Raw genomic sequence first — 17,584 nt, 5'->3', positions numbered from 1 at the left:
TATACAGCAAAATACAGCACAACAAATGGACAGAGCATGAGCTCAAGTGAGAGCAGATTTCTGACTCAGTTCTTGGGTCTGAAATTTAACCCTGAATTCTGGTCACTGTGTAAAGTCTGCCTGTGTTCCTCATGTCTGTATGGGTTTTCTTCAGGCACTCTGATTTTCTACTAGTTACTTAAACATGCTTGCTAACTTTCTTTTCAAAAATGTCCACATGCTGGTCCAATTCCAAAAGACTTGCGCTCAGTTTAAGTAACCACAGCAGGTGTTTTGCAATCTGGCCCCAGTAGAAAGCCTGTTTATAGATAGGCCTTTCAATGAAGTAAGCCACTTACAATGACAGCAAGTCCTTTGGAATCTGGGCAGACTTACAATGACAGCAACTGTTTTGGAATCTGGCCCACTGTGTTTAATGTTTCCTCTATGGCTTAGGTCAGCTCAGGTCACAGCTGAAATTTCTGTATGAAGGAAGTGTTTTCTTAAATGGTTACCAAATAAAAACATCTACTTTGATTTTATTTTATTCACTTGTTAACCAGGTAAGTCCACAGGCTCAGGTATCTTTTTTCAGGTGCAATGCAGTAGCAACGGGTCTATATTACTACCTCAAAACTGCATTTCTTTGAACACCTAAACATCAACACTTAAACAGCGAAATCCGAAAAGCATGAATGGCACATCCGCAAATATTTTCAAAGGGAAATAATTTGATATGCCGTTATTGGGAATTTGCCCTTTCCTCCAATGTAGAGCAATCCCGGAGTCGGTATATTTATTTAGGGGGGTGGGGGGCACAGCCCCCGACATAGGGGGTGTAGGGGTGAAACCCCCCCCAACTTGATTAGGGTTTGAAAGTTTGTTTTCCTGTTGGTCGACCAAGCAAATGCTTTCCCTGTGAAAAAATTTGCGGAAGTGGCCGTTCATGCTTTTCGGATTTCGCTGATTAAGTGTTGACATTTAGGTATTCGAAGAAATGCAGTTTCGAGGTAATAATATAGACCCGTAGCAACATGCCACACCAAGAAGATGGATTCATTTTTCACTACTGACACTGCAGTGCAGCATAATGGGGTTGGCCATACTCCTGAGTGTACCATACTTTGGGAGAGCCATTAATCGAAGCCCCATCTGCCTAAGTTGGTGGTAGCTCAGGTGAATGTAAAAGATCCCACAACACTTACCAAAACTAGTAGGCGTCCTTTATTTTCTTATTCATGTACATTCATAATATTACATATTTACACACTTATTTGCATATTTGCAAATTTAATAAAACTTTTTAACATACTTTTTATGAAAAAACTTTCATACACTTGCTCCTTTAATTTGACCCCCACCCTTTTGCCATAACTACAGCCTAATGTTCTTCAAAATAAATAATAGTATCCACCATTTATTAAAAGTCTGAAGAACCCACCTATCTGAGGAACTGCCATCTCAAGCTTGTAAATGGTGGTGAAACTGCCTAACAGGGTGTTGGGGTAGGAAGGTCTTTAGATCCAGGTAACAATCACCAGGATCTTTTTTTCATTGTTCTTCCTGACTTGCCACCTGCAGCAGAAGATAAAGAGGGCTTATGCCTTCCTGCATTGTTTCTGAATAGAATGGTTCCACTTGTCAAAATGGTGGGGTGGATATTTGAAAAAGCCGTTTGATTGTAGTCCTTTTTTTCTTTTCTTCTCTCTGGGTCCCAAGGGATACTGTCAGCTGAGACTCACAGGAAGCAACAGAAACTGAAGTGATTACAAATCAGTCTATCAAAATGAAACACTCAAAAACACAACTCATCAGGAAGGTGAACAACATAATAGTATTGGCTTGCTCTAACGTCTACGCACAATTCTAATAATCCCCTTTAACTGCACAGTTAAAAGAAATAGGTTCATAGATTCATACGCACAATTCTAATAATCCCCTTTAACTGCACAGTTAAAAGAAATATATTAAAATCTATGCTCTATGTGTGTGTGGAGGGGGGTCTCCCTGAATCTCTCCATACTTCCCCTACATTGTTGTTCTTCTTTTGGCTTTTCCCGCTTAGGGTTGCCACAGCGGAACTCCGGTCTGCTAATGATTGGCAGTAGATTTTTACGGTGCCGAGGTGCCAGCTCGACGCCCAACCTTCAAAGAAGGCACGCCCATTCACGCATGTCTTTCGAATGCCACTCGACTGTGGGGACAACATGCAGATTCCACATAGAAGGCGCTCCAGCCGAGACTCGAACGGGAGAACCTCTTGCTGTGAGGCGATAATGCTACCACTGTACCACCGCAGCTTCCTTAACGTACTAATTCCATGGTTATCTAACCATGTTTAAAAGCCAAAACACATGGAAATGTATAACTGACTGAATACAAACCTGAATGGCATGGGATAAAATTAAATTTTAATAAAGAACTCTGAAATGGGATCAAGAAATTTATTTCCTTTAAATACATATTTAATAAATATTACATGCTCTTGTCCAACAGGTTTATCAGATTTGGAGATGTGGAGACAGGAGAACCAAGAGACAATTCTTTTACAGCCTCAGGAAAAGGCTGCCCACAGCCGCGCATGCTTGTGTAGAATTATTCATAAAATGGAAGATCTGCATGACACTTCCACAGCATCACAGGCAAATAACAACATGTGTACAACCATATTATCATTGTCACATTTAGTTTCCCCTGACCTGTCTAAGTTCTCAAAACATTCCCCTACCCTAAAACAGAACTTTTAACACAAAACCATATGAGCAAGGTAATTCAAAGGCACAGTGGCTAGACTACTACAGCTACATACCTTTTTTTGATACATACGTGAAGAAATAGAAGGATCTGCATTTTAGTTAATTTGAACATAATGACAACCAGCTGGAGTTCTGTACATTCTAATTGCTCTTTTTGCAGCAGGCAGTTGATTCAAGGTGCAAGGAAATATCCTGGATAGCATATTTAAAGTGTTAAACAAGCTAGGTAAAGCCTGTTTATTTTCTTTTAATGTCATTGTTTCAAATAATATTTTCTTTTGAGAGTAAAGATCCTCTGAGGTTGAACCAAAATATTAGAGTTATCAAATTATTATACTTGTGCATGGAAGTTTTTGTACACACTGTACATATTTTTATTTCTTCCAATGTATTCTTAGCCTGTTTGACTTATACTGTATGAATTTTTGTTTCTCTGCATCTCCCAGGACTCAGACTGAAACTGGTCTACTAAGATCAGTGTCCTACCCCAATTAAAAAATTGAAATAGATAGACAGACAGATAGACAGACAGAAACAGATAGATAGACAGACAGAAACAGATAGATAGACAGAGACAGACAGACAGACAATTCTCAGAAAATGCAGTACTCAGAGTGCAGAATCATGGTCTGTGAATGCATATCCTTGTGATCAAAGACACATAACAGAAGAGTTGTTAATCTGAGACATGTAAATCTTGTATTTTTTATCAGGTAACACTGGAGGGAGATCTCATCCCACCATAAATCTTCTTCACTGGAGAAGGTTTGGGTATACAATATGCTTTGCTCACTAGATGATATTAGTCTAATTCATATATGGTGTAATAATAATGAACTGAGCCGTACTTCCCTGGACTACATGAAAAGAGACATGGAAGAGCTCTCTGATCACGTAGCCCAGGCCAGTATGACCCTGACCCTGAGTAGCATCCTGCCCTCACCAAGAATGATACCACGGTATAAAGAAAAAAATGATCAATTTCAACAACTGGCTAAGCTTCTGGTGTCATTCAAAGGGGATCCAGTGTCTGTCAGCCTGGGATGACATGCTCAACAACCACGCTGCTTCGCTAGAGACGGCTTGCACCTGTCACCCTTAGGCTTTTGAATACTGGCCAAGGCTCTTGCCACCCCCATAGTGCCTTTTTTAGGCAAGGCTCAAAAGACAAACCCACCGCTGTAAATAGCACAAGTAACAAAAATATGAGGGTAATGCTACTCAATGCCAGAAGTCTAAACCTCAAAATGCATGCACTCAAGGCACTCCTCAGTATGGAAAAAAATCAATATATGTGCAGTAACAGAAACCTGGTTTAAGGCTCTAGACAGCACCCCAGCACTACCAGGCTTACAACTCATACCACACATGTCGGCCACAAAACCCGGACCGAAATACAAAAGGCGGGGGCGTATCCATATTCATCAAGGATACCCACACCTCCAGGTTAGTGGCACAGCACGATGCTTCAGAAATCATCCACATGCAACTAACAATGGACAGAACTGCAATTCAAATTGTAGATTGCTACAGATCACCCACCATGTCCCAGGACCCCCATTCCGCATTTCTGGAAACACTGGGAAACAAAGTCCTACCAAACACCCTGATATTGGATGATTTCAATTACCCAAACATTAACTGGGAGAACTACTCAAGTACTAACTCCCTTGCCCAACATTTCCTACAATTTATAAACTCAAATGCACTGGATCAACTGGTCAACACCCCCACCAGAGGTGACAGCATATTGGACCTGGTCATCACCAACATGGGCGACCGGTGTTCCACAATGGAGGTCAATCCCTCGCTGGTTAGATCTGACCATAAACTAATCACTCTGGATATCCACATTCTTCCCCCACCCCCAGTCAAAGAAACCACCGTGAAAAACTTTTCAAAAGCAAACTTCACGTTACTTAAGACCGAGGTGGAAAGTTTCAAATCCCCCATGCTAAAGGAAAATGCTGCCCAAGCTGCAAAATCCTTTACTAATGCACTCTACAGACACCTACAAGAATGCATGGATCGTGCTATCCCGAGCAAAATCAAGACTTACTCCTCCAAGAAAAGGAAACCAGTCTGGTGGACCCCTGCCATAAATAAGCTATACAATAGAAGGAGGTAACTAGTATAGAAAAGAGTAAAATCCCAAGAGGGGAAGACATCCCTGATCAGTATCAGCAAGAAACTACGATCCCTCATAAAATCATCCAAGGCTAGCTTCGAAAGAAAAATTGCCAAGGACTCGAAAGATAACCACAAGGCATTCTTTAGCTATGTCAAGAATCTAAGTGGCAATTCCCAGATCTGCTCGGCGTTGGTGCAGAATGGCACAAAATACACTGAACCGACCGATACCGCCAACATCCTGGTAGACAGGTTCAGTGCAAACTTCACCCCCATCTCACCCCCAAAAGGGCCCATAACCATACCAAAAGAATGTAGTGTCCCTGAAATCACAAACACTCAGGTTAAAACAGCCCTCTCCAAAGCCAAAAACACAGCATCAATGGGACCGGATGGTGTCTCAGGCTGCGTCCAAGCTCAAAGATGAACTAACCCCTCACCTAAACACACTGTTCAAACTCAGCGTCTCAACAGGCTACGTGCCTAAAGAGTGGCGCACAGCAACGGTTATTCCACTTCACAAAGGTGGAGCCACAACAGACCCCGGGAACTATTGCCCTATAAGCCTGACTAGCTTGGTCTGCAAGGCTATGGAGCGCATCATCATGGATCTCATTAACAGAGACACTGGGAACCTCCAAACACTGGACCCTACCCAGTTCAACTTTGTTAAGGGCAGATCATGCCTCCTAAACCTGGTGGACTTCTTTGAGACAGTTACCAAGGCTATAGACGAGGGAAAGGTGGTCCACACAGCCTACCTAGACCTCACAAAGGCCTTCAACACCATTCCCCATTCTGGTATTACAGACAAGCTCATCAGCATGAACATAAACCCCTACGTCATGAGATGGGTTGCCAACTGGCTCACGGACAGAACCCACATGGTAAGAGTTGTGGGAGCTAGGTCTGACTCAAAACTGGTTACAAGTGGCATTCCCTAGGGCTCAGTCCTAGGACCCCTCCTAATCGGCATATACTTCTCAGAGGTTCAGGCAAGCACAGGAGGACTATGCTGACCAAGTTCGCAGACGACTGCAAACTAGGGGCTATAATTGACTCTCCGGCTGACACAGACATCCTCCAAAAGGGTCTCACTGAGACAGATACCTGGTGTCAAAACCATGGCCTCATGCTAAATGCCAAAAAGTGCATAGTCATCCCCTTTGGAAAAAAACAAAGTACCCACAAATTACCACATAGGTGGTAGCCCCCTAAATACGGAAGATGAAATAAGGGATCTGGGGACCCAAGTAGATAGTAATCTCTCCTTTGATAATCACATTGCCAAAGTGGTTAGAAAATCCTTCTATGTGGCCCACCTAATCACAAAAGGGTTTGCATCCAGATCAAAAGAGGTCATTGTGCCCCTCTACCCATCACTCATCAGACCCATCATAAGGAGTACAATGCCCCATTTGGGATGTACCTTACAAGACACCTGCAACAACTGGAAAGACCACAGAAGTACCTTACCAAGAGAATCACTGGCCTCAAACAGATGCCCTAGGCAGCTCGACTGAAGAAACTCCAGCTGTACTCAGCTGCATACTGCCTACTCAGAGGTGATCTCTGCCTGACATACAAGGCCATGTCCAACCCAGAATTGATGGGCATGCTCCACCTAAAGAAAACCATATCCCCTCGAGCCACATGCTCTAGGGATCTAAACCTCACCACAACAATAAATAGGACATGCTGGAGGGATAGATTCCTGTCCCAGAGACTTCCCATGCTCTGGAACAATATTCCAGTCTACATTAGGCAGAGCTCCTCACTAACACTCATCAAGCGAAATCTTGACGAGTGGATGGGAAACAGGACGTTTACCCCGGGGATGCCTTTGGGCAGATAGCCTAGTACCTATCTATGAACCTATACATATATATATATATATATATATATATATACATATATATATATATATACATACACGCGCACACACACACACACACACACACACACACACACACACACACACACACACACACACACACACACACACGCACACACATATGTGTTTCTCCCCCCATAGAACTTCAAATGTCTGGATCTCGGCTCACCGAAGGTTCCGACTGGTAAAGAGTGACATCCTTTTTTTAACATTTTTAATAGATCATCACATTCTAATGTGCAACATGAGTTTACATGCCTTAATAAAACAGAAAATAAACTATAACACAGTTTCCATTATTATTGTTGTACAGTACACAAACTTGTTTTCTTTCTAACAAATTTAATTTATTCCAATATTACATAAAATACTCAATTCCTGCCTTCCCTTTAAACCTCAATCCTCCTCCACCTGAGTATTACTGTTCTGCAGACAGTGGCATCTTGAATCACTTTCTAGTCTATTTTAGCAAAGAGATAGTAACTGGAGGTATAAAGGAAAAATGTTAAGGGTGGAAGGGATTTGCAAAGGTACAGAATCTGTAATATCCTTCGATGGGGTAGTATGCAACTTCTGTAAGGATTCCACCAACATGCACAGGATCTCTCTAATGCTCTTGGACATACAGGATAATTCTCAATGACTCTTCTACATGACAACTGGTGGTTCTGCCAGTGTTGTAACGTTAGGTGGTAGGCAAGACCAATACAGAACATATTCCCTCAAAGGAATCTGACTGTCTTAGAAGTCCCAGTACTAGGAGGTGTCAAAGTGGTGGCCACATACCTGAAATGGCAGCTGACTTATGATGTCACATTTTCCCAAATCAGGCTTTTTTGTCATAATTCTCTTGAGTTTTATGCATCTCCCACTTTTCCTTTTCTAGTCAATTACTGCAGTAGACCGATGCTTACATTTCTAGAAATACTTTTAGAAAGCTTTTGACACTTCCTGAGCATCTTTTCTGCCAAAAAGGATGACAAAACCTTCCTTTTCTTAAGTCTGGTGCCTTTATTAACCTTCTGGCATACATCACAAAATTGTACACTTGAGTTCTTATTACAGGCAAAAAGAACAGAGTGCAGAAATGCTTTGAATGCATCTGTCTGCTACAAATACATTTTAATGACACAGAAAGCAGGAAGATTTGGAGGAAGCATCTCGGCTTGAAGCCTGAGAGCAGGTGCCTGAGGTACTGAACCTATTCCCTTGTCAGCTGCCACAAGACAACAGATATAACTTGCGGTCTTCTTTCTCAAATTCTGCAGTAAAATGTGGAATCACAGAAAAGTGAGGAAAGGTTAAAAGGACTCTGCCCTGCCAGAAGAACTTCTACAACCTGCCCCCTGCCATGTTGAAATGAGCAGGAAAAAAGGGGTTCCTCACTTTCTTGCACTCTGAACACACTGATTTCAGGGGTTGCAATTTCTTGGAAGATCCTAACTAAACAAGATTCCCTGAATCCTTGCATTCAGGAAAGGACTGAAGCTGTAAATGTATGGTTATGGTTTCTGCCACACATTCACTTCCTCAGGATATGAACAATCAGCTGTTAGAACGATGCCCCTGAATATAACCTACTGTAAGAAGTACAGCATATCTCTGCATTTAGGAAGGTGGGCCTGTCTGTTCACATAACACTCCATAGACTGCTTGCTTTACCACAACAAGAGAGGTTCTGGTTTCAGCTCTCCTTACATAGCTTTCAGGACAAGAAAAAAAATGTTTTTCAGTTTCACCTGGTTTACATGCAGCCCATTCTCCTGAGGGACTTGCCTTCTTTTAACAATTGATGAGTACAGGTGGGCACCCTGACTTACCAGTAAATCATTCACTGTCAGACCCTATGACATGTTCTAATGCAGGAGGAGTGTAGAAACAAAGATATGACTCCAGAATAAGATCTGTGATGGGGCAGTGTATCGGTGTCCACTACAACACCCACATCCTCAGGTGTCCAAACAGAACAAACAATCTTGGCCAATAGCAGGTCCAAGAACAGCATAAAGACCTATGTCTATCATTTAGCTGCATCTTCACTAGTGAAGTCAAAACCATGATCTCCTGGGCATTTGCCATAGGCAGTCACAATCAAAATTAGACAGTGCCCATCAATGTCATAAAAAAAGACAATCCATTAAACTATGACCAGAGAAGACTTTTGCCAGTTTGGGGAGATCTTTCAGGTCTACAACTATGGAATTGCCCAGTCCAATAAGACTAACAGGAATCCATTAGTACAGCACAAAAGGCATGCTGTCCAGTTAGAGGAAAACATAAAATTATTTCTTCTGCACAACCTTCACTACAATGGCTGGCATCCAAATGAGCACTCAAGATGTAGAGAAGAAACCAAGCAGCAGCACTTTCATAGGATCACAGGATCATAGGAGGTTACTAGGCTAATGAATCTAGGGACCTTAAAAGCCTAGCCAAGTTTTACCCTTGTTTCCACGATCAGCACCTCTCACCCCTGTCCAAGAGGACATAGGTGGAACCCCTGGGATGAATTTATGGGTACCTATCCAATCGTCCAGATTGTGTTTGAAGTTGCCAATGAGGCGCTCTGCTTCACATGAAGCAGGAATCTGTTCCAAAGGTGTGGTAACCTCTGGGGGACAAATCTCTCCCTCCAGCAGGTTCTATTAATGTCACATACCAGGTTAAGGCCATTACAGTGAGTAACCAGTGTACCATTTGACTTACAAATATGCAGTATTTCCAGAGATCGCCTCTGAGTAGTCTGTATGAAACAAAATAAAGTGACAGTGATTTCAGACGAACCTCATAGGACAGATGCAGAAAACCTTGAATTATCCTTGTGAGGAACCTTTCTGGCCTCTCCAATTGCTGCAGATGCTTGGAAAGGTACATACCAAAATGGACACTGTACTCAGTTATTGGCCTGAAGAGGGAAGAGTACAGGGAGGTTACAACTTCTTTTTTTCTGGTGGAAATGCCCTTACTTATGAGATGAGCAATATAGAATGCTCTTCTTACCACTGTGGAGATATGGTGATCAAAGGTAAGGTTGCTATAAGGTTGCCCAGGTCTCTTACCACTGAGTGCGTACTTAGGGTGTTGTTATTGATGTGGTAGTTTGCAGGAACATCATTCTTACCAAAAGGGATGATAATACATTTTTTTGTATTGAGTTTAAGGCAATGACTTTGGCACCAATCATTTGTTTGTGTAAGACCATCTTGTAGGATGTTGGCATCGTTTGAAGATTCTATGACTGCTCCCAGTTTGCAGTCATCAGCAAACTTTGTCAGCCACAGATCTTTAGTTTTAACTTCCACTTAGAAGAAATAGATTCCAAACAGTAGAGGTCCCAGGATTGATCCCTGTGGAACACCACTGGTTACAGGTCTGCTGTTGCAGGTGTGTTCCCCTATTTTGACTATATGGGTTCTATCAGTGAGCCAGTTAGCGACCCATCTAATGATATAGTGGTTGATACCTAGTTGGATGAGTTTGTCAATTATGCCTGAGTGGGGGATAGTGTCAAAAGCCTTGACTAAGTCTAGGTAGCCTGTATTCACAGATTCCCCTCATCAAGGGCCTTGGTGACTGTCTTGAAGAAGTCCACCAGGTTTAACAGGCATGATCTTCCTTTGATAAATTCAAATTGAGTAGGGTCAAGTGTTTGGAGATTACCAATATCTTTGTTGATAAGGTCCATGATGATTCTCTCCATGACCTTGCAAATATGGCTACTCAGGCTAATAGGTCTTCCCTGGGTCAGTCGAAGCACTACCTTTGTGCAAGGGGATAATGGTGGCCTTTTCCAATGCAGGTGGGATGAAGCCAGTGTTTAGACTATGATTAAAAATAGTACCCGATGGCACTGCTAATTCTTATTTAAGCCCATGTAGGACGCAACTTGGGATGCTGTCAGGTCCCACTGATGCTGTGTTTTTGACCTTAGGGAGGGTGTTCACGACCTGCTCTTTAGAGACACAAGGTAGAGGACAGGTGGTAGGGATGTCTTGGGGTAAAAGTGTGGCAGGGAAAGGGGAGTGAAGTTTTCACAGAACCTGTCAGCTAACAGGCTAGCAATGTCCACAGGTTCAGTATATGTGCTATCATCAACTACCAATTTGGCACAAATCTGGGCCTTTCCTTTTAGGTTATGGCTGTAACTAAAGAATGCCTTATGGTTGTCCTTAGTTGAAGAAGCTAATTTGTAGTTAGCTTTGGAGGACTTCACAAGAAGTCTTACTTGCTTGTTTAAGCTGAGGAGGGAGTGTTTCCAGTTTAGGGCTCGCTCCCTCTCACTCTTAGACAGTAATTTCTTCCTGTTATTGTAAAGCCTGTTAATGGCAGGTGTACTAGACAGGTTTGCTCTTCCTTGAGGAGCTGGTTTTGGTCCTATCAGGTACAGCCAAGTCAATGCAGTTGTTCAGGTATTTGTATAAAGCATTTATGTAGAACTCGGCATACTGGCCAGTTCCATCTGACAGAGGTGGTGCAGTGAACCTATTTATATCAACCTGTAAGAGGTTATAATCTGGTTTGGAGAAGTTTTTTAGTTTAGTTAGTGCCGGGGGGGGGGGGGGGGATCAGGTGTGATAGTTACTTTGAATGAAACTGATTTGTGATCAGATCTCACCAGTAAAGACCTCACAGTGGGGGTGCAACAGTGGTCCCCTATATTGGTAAGCACCAGATCTATGATATTGGCACATTTTTTCAACTAGCTGGTTCAGGGCATTGGAGTTAATGAAGTCAAGGAACCTTTGGGCAAGTCAGTTTGTGCACGAGTAATTTCCCCAGTCAATGGATGGGTAGTTAAAGTCACCCAAAACCATGGTGTTCAGATGTATTGTGATAGATTCAAGTAGATCCAAACAGGCAGAGTGTGTGCCCTGATTCATGGATGGGGTCCTGTAGCTGGCAATGCCCACTTTGCTCTGTAAGCAATGCCCACACAGAATGATAAAAACAATTTCCTGGGCATATACTATTTAATGATGTGTCAAAAAATTTCCATTATATCTATTAACATCTTGAAGGCACCGTGCAGCAGGAACCCCTAAAGCATGAGTGTCCAATCTTTTGGCTTGTCTGGGCTGCACTGAGTGAAGAGGAATTGTCTTGGGGCCACATATAAAACATATACAATAGTTAACTGTTTCACTGTCACATGTGACTAAAGTCGACCTCCTGGCTCCACGCTACAGACGACTATTGCCCAGACACGGTCACTGCCGTAGGAGACTATAATCGGCCATTTAATCATTGGCAATTGGCGAAGTTTAACTTCTTTCGCTTTCATTGATAGTTGTTCTTGTGTTTACAATTACACTGCAGTAGGTGGGGTCTAGTTACTAGTGGGATATTTTACCTTGTTTTTGTGGAACTAATGCATCAATGTCTGGTTTGATAGAAGTGGCTGAAATTCTTAGTGAGTTCTCAAGGTGCTCATCAGAAATTTTTGATCTAATTTTGCTCTTTGTGTACTTCATCCTTGAAAATAGTTGTTCACAAATATATGTACTGCCAAATAGCGATGACAGGAATAAGGCATGATTGTGAAGAAAGGGACATTTTTCTCTGGGAAGATAGGTCTTATAAAAGTCTAGTAAAGAGACAAGATCAAAATTTTCTTTGAGGTGAATGTCTGGTTGCAGCTCTATACATTCCATTTGAAAATTCACAGGTAATATATTTATGTCGACTGAAAACTGATTCACAAACATACCAGAAAAAGACGATATATTTTTTTTTTTGGGGGGGAAATCTTGAAACCTATTATCAAATACCTGTATCAAAATGCAAAGCAAGGCTGCATATTTTTTTGCTGTTCACAGGACTGTATTTAGACAATGTATCAAAATGCATACAATTATTTGCTATACCTTGAGCTTGCCATAATTTAAGTTTCATTTTGAATGTTGTTATGGTTTGAAACATAGCATAGATAAGTTGATTTTCACCATGAAGATGCATGTTTAACTCATTTAAATGAGTGGTCAGATCCACCAAAAATGCTAAATCTGTGAGCTACATTTCATCTTCAAGATCTGGCACAAATTTTCCTTTTGATTCCATAAATGACTTGATTTCATTTTGCAAATTATAAAATCTTTTCAGCATGTAGTCCCTATTTAGCCACCTTATTTCAGAAAAATTAATGATCTCCCCAAAATAAGCGTCCATACTTTTAAGGAATTCCCGGAAATGGCAATGATTCAATCCCTTGGACCTTATGTAATTCACAGTTTTGATAAAATGTTGCATGACATTATCCATTTTTAAAGCTTTCACACACAAATTGTATTAGGTTCATAGGTTCATACTAGGCTATCTGCCCAAGGGCAATTATAAGCCTAGCCCATAGTTATGTGGCTTTCGCCACCCCTTTAGTTTGAATAAAACTATGCCTATTATTTTGCTGTGCCTCTGTCAAGCAGTGACACTGAAGTAATCCCTGGGGTATATCTGCGATCTCCCATCCATTGGTCAAGATTCCTCTTGAACAAGGCCAGCGAGGTGCTCTGCCTCACATGTACCGGGATTTTGTTCCACAGCATAGGGAGTCTCTGGGTGATGAATCTGTCCCTCCAGCACGTTCTATTAATAACCGTGTCAAGTGCAATATTTCATCAAATGTGAATTTCCAGTGGCAACTGCATCGTCTTTTATTAATTTAATAAGTCAATCTTTTTTACCAACAAATGCCAGAGCAGCATCAGAAGCTATACCACATATGTTGACAAAGGTTAAAGAAAATCGCTTTAATGTAATTTTTACTGCTTCTTACAAATCAAGAGATTTACTTGTGTCTTTTAATGGCACCAAAAAAGCCATTTCTTCAGTGACATTATATTCGTTATCAATACCACTAATAAAAATGGCAAGTTGAGCTGTATCTGTGGCATCAGTACCTTCGTCTATAGCCAGAGCATAAAATTTGAAATTAGCAGCTTTATTCTCCAAATCTCTTTTGATAGATTTTCCTATTTCTTCAAATTGCCTGGTTACAGTCTGGTGAGACAAACTGATTTAAAAAAAAACTCAATTTTTTATCAGGACAAATTATATCTGCCACATTTTCCATACATTGCTTAATAAACTCACCATCAGTAAATGTTTTTTATTTTTTTGCGATAAGATTTGCTACCATATAACTAGCTTTTATAATAGCGTCTGTTTGAGTTGTAACTTTTTAAAAAAGATTTTGCTGAGATGAAGAACTATTTTTATGTTCCGATATTTTGTTTTTACGAAACATTCCTTGAAATGCATCAAATATGGCAGAACGTTTTTATATATAATGTGTTTTCAAACTGTAATCTTTGAAAACTGACATGATTTCCTTACACATTAAGCAAAGTGCCTTATTATTTGTCTCGACAAAATGATTTTTTAGTTTGAAGACATGATGAATAAAAAAAAAGTAATAAATTAGCGACCATTTACATTTCTAGTATTAGTGATGCTGTATATGGAATTAAAACAATATCATGAGCAACTATTTGATACATTTTCTTAATTCGTATACCACAGCTACTATAAAAAACATTTTAACATATTTTAACTTATTACATTTTTTATGAAATAACACAGCAGGCCCAAACTGAATAATTACATAAGAAAACTTACATGCCTGCTTATTAACAACAAACACTTGTCTTCACAGGCGCACACAATTGCTGCGTTTTACTCGCCCAAACTCACATGCGCATGTAACATCTGATACACGTGGGTTCTGATTCGAATGACTGAGTGTGGTGGGTGCGAAAGGCAAAGTTAGCACTGCACTGCGGCCACCTTTACACAGTATTCCGTTGTCGCCTACTCAATCCGCGCTCAGACACTGCACAATCAGGTCCTGAAAAATTATTGCTAAAAATCACATACCAATGTTAAAAGTTTGCAATGTTGTGTGGTGGCATTACTAGCTGTCCCGGGTTGTTGGTTGGACAAGCCTGCCCTAAAGAGTCACCATCCAGAACTTTATGTATCAGATTTTCCCACTGAAAATGCTGGGGTTCACAATGGAAGAAAAGCTACTAGTTCTCTTTGTAACCGGAAAAAGTGGGAGTAGAACCTTTTGATGGAAGGAATGATCGAGTTATCCCTTAAGGAGCTGATCTTAATAAACATTTCAGATGCAAACTGAAAGCAGTGTCATCCAGACTGATCAGAAGGAAATTCTAAGCATACACCAGGAAATAATGTCCCACAATGCACTCATTTGTCTCCTGACATCACCTAGGCACCCTACAGCAGAACCTTCTCAGATGTCACCATCCAGAACTTCATGTCTCAGATGCTCTCACTAAAACCATTGAAGTCCAAAATTGTATGAAAGTCTCCAGTTTTCTATAAACCAAAAAAGTGTAAGTAGAACCTTCTTCCTCTGTCTGATGGAGGGAATGCATCTACTGCCCCTTTAAGGAATAGGGTTTGGGTATATCCAAAGAATTTTATGCAGATGGATTCATGGTGAGTAAATCTCTTTTTCAGGGCAAACCTAAATGGCCTAGGATATGTCCACTTGCAACCATATAGAATATTTAATTGTCCTTTGCGTTTGCTCCATATGTCATGGTAAACTCAGAGAACAGCCTCTGGTGGAGATGCTCTCCAAGGGGATATAACTGCTACAGTCGGGAAAAGCTGACTAATGCTTAGCAGCCTTCCTTATTCTACTTGTGTCATTATTTTCTCCATGGAAAATTAAGAGAACCTCGAAAAACTAGAAGGGATTGAAGAGCAGCACTTTAAAGATCCTCCACAATGGTCAATGCTTTTTTTCTTCTACTGATGGTCTTTAACCTGACTTTGGGAGGTCTGGCCTCTCCCCAGAAGGGAGCTGCTCATAGTGGCCTGCCTGAGCTTAACTTTGATGAAAAACAGCCATTCATTCCTATAGAGATGCATTCTTGAGTCTGTTGTTCTAACCACAGAACCAGTCAAGTCAAAACTAAAGTGGACCACAGAGATCTACTACATAAGGTATGGTAAAGGTTTCTGCTCAAGTTTCAGTGATCTCAGAATCAGGGACATTTGCAAGTTTATCTACTAGGAAGGACAGGAATGTGGAGAGGTGAGAAAAGTAGCCAAAGCATCTAAACATCAATGTGGCAAAAGAAAATACTCTTTTGCCTACTCCGTCTAAAAACTTTAGACTCTATCAGATGGCTAAACTGAAGAGGTACTATGGTCTGTAGGATCTACAGGAAGGGGAAGAATCATTGACATCATCTGTCTCAGAGATAATGGCTTCCTACTGCTTTGAAAGCCCCTCCCAGAGGAACAGGGTAAACTATACCAGCCCTTAGTTTCAGAGTAAGCAAACTAAACTTATCAGATGCGTCAGAGCTTGACGGTGCAATGGGAAAATCATAAGGGGGTATGGTCAGGTGATAAAGGCCCAGTGACAGTGCAATAGGTGAACTATAACGGGCTAAGATCTGATGATACAGCCCCAGGGACAGTGCAATGAGTGAACTATAAATGGATGTGTTCAGTTGATATAGCCCTAGCATATGAGGAAGCACATTTGGAGGTGATGCTGCTCTGAAAAATCTGGAAAAAGGCTTTGCATTGGTACCAGCCCATAAATCCTTACTGTGCATTCTTGCATACAAGAGGACTGACCCATCAGAAGCACAGCCAGAATCCAATATCTGGATCTGCCCATGGGCTCAGAGGAAGTGGGAAGACCCAGATGTGGCTCAGATCTTGCCCAGAGTCCATCAGGACTTAGAAGAGGAGACCTAAACCTAGATCAAAGACTCCTCAAACTCAAGACCAACCACAGAGCTTGTGCTGGATGGTTAAAAGAACCAATGAACAAATATAAGTGTTAGACTTCTGGTATCCTCACTGTTGTTCATGTTGTGCTCCTCTCCCAAGCAATACAGACAATGCCAGTGTGGATGTTAAGATCCTGGTTCATGATCTGAAAGTTAAAGGAATAGCAGAATGGTTTCCAGGCATCAGATATGGAAACTTTTCCATGATGAATATTAGGCCTAAGATTCAGACTATGAAACAGGCAGAAAAGATCTGGCAGGAGCCGAGGCTAGACACCCTCGCTAGCTCATTGGGCAACAATACGTATGAATCAACAAGAGGCGTCTGTGCTCTGGCCATAGCAATGACAAACAGAGAAAATATTGCTGAGCTGAGGGCAACAGAAAGAAATTCACAACAGTTACCCACTGTAGAAGGCTTCCAAAGTCAGATTCCTGCATATCTACTATATTTATTGCAAATAATATCTTACAAGCTGATCTCGTCATCCCAGCTCAATTCAGCAGGAACATTCAAATAAAGTGGCAGGAGTCTTGTTTGCTTCTGTTGCCTGGGGTTATCCAGTTCTAGTGCACACAACAATTCACCACCTCCTGAAAACAGACAGAAACAGAGAAAGGGAAACATGTTAAAAGACTCACAAACAATATACTCGCCCCTCCAGGATCACACATTTCTTCTGTTGTTTTTATAAGTGACAGAGGAACACTTTCTGTAGTCCCTGTAGAAATTACTTATTTGTTTATTCAATTGCTTGTATATTACATCGGCTAGATGAATTGACTCTGAAAATGGAACCTTTTCACCTAAAAGCTAGGCCACACATTTGCAGAAAACATAATGAAAACACTACATAAAAATACAAATCAAGTCATTCCTTTAAGGATTACAAAACTAGAAGCAACACAAGTATAAATAGAAGTTTTAAAGTATCCACATCTAACCTTAAAATTCAGATATGTACTGAAGTAAAGGGTGAATGTACAGACTGCCATTCACCACACACAGGCAAAAGGCCATTCTCCAAAAGAGTATCTGCTGTCTGCTGTAT

The 17,584-nt window shown here is 41.1% G+C and overlaps 1 protein-coding gene across 2 annotated transcripts in view; it reads right to left on the bottom strand.

Moving 5' to 3' along the window:
• The window catches only part of C2CD2L (C2CD2 like), a 1,057,749-nt gene that overhangs the window by 286,108 nt on the left and 754,057 nt on the right, over nt 1–17,584 (bottom strand). For both annotated transcript variants that reach the window (XM_044080867.1, XM_044080868.1), the window contains exon 7: nt 17,006–17,126. In XM_044080867.1, the coding sequence (XP_043936802.1) occupies nt 17,006–17,126 (121 nt within the window). The remainder of the gene's footprint in view (nt 1–17,005; nt 17,127–17,584) is intronic.

The sequence above is a fragment of the Protopterus annectens genome, chromosome 8.part0 (assembly GCF_019279795.1).
Source record: "Protopterus annectens isolate FY-2018-M chromosome 8.part0, PAN1.0, whole genome shotgun sequence".
Classification (NCBI taxonomy): domain Eukaryota; kingdom Metazoa; phylum Chordata; order Ceratodontiformes; family Protopteridae; genus Protopterus; species Protopterus annectens.
Note: the sequence above shows the minus strand (reverse complement) of the source record. Positions and strands in the feature narration are given on the sequence as shown.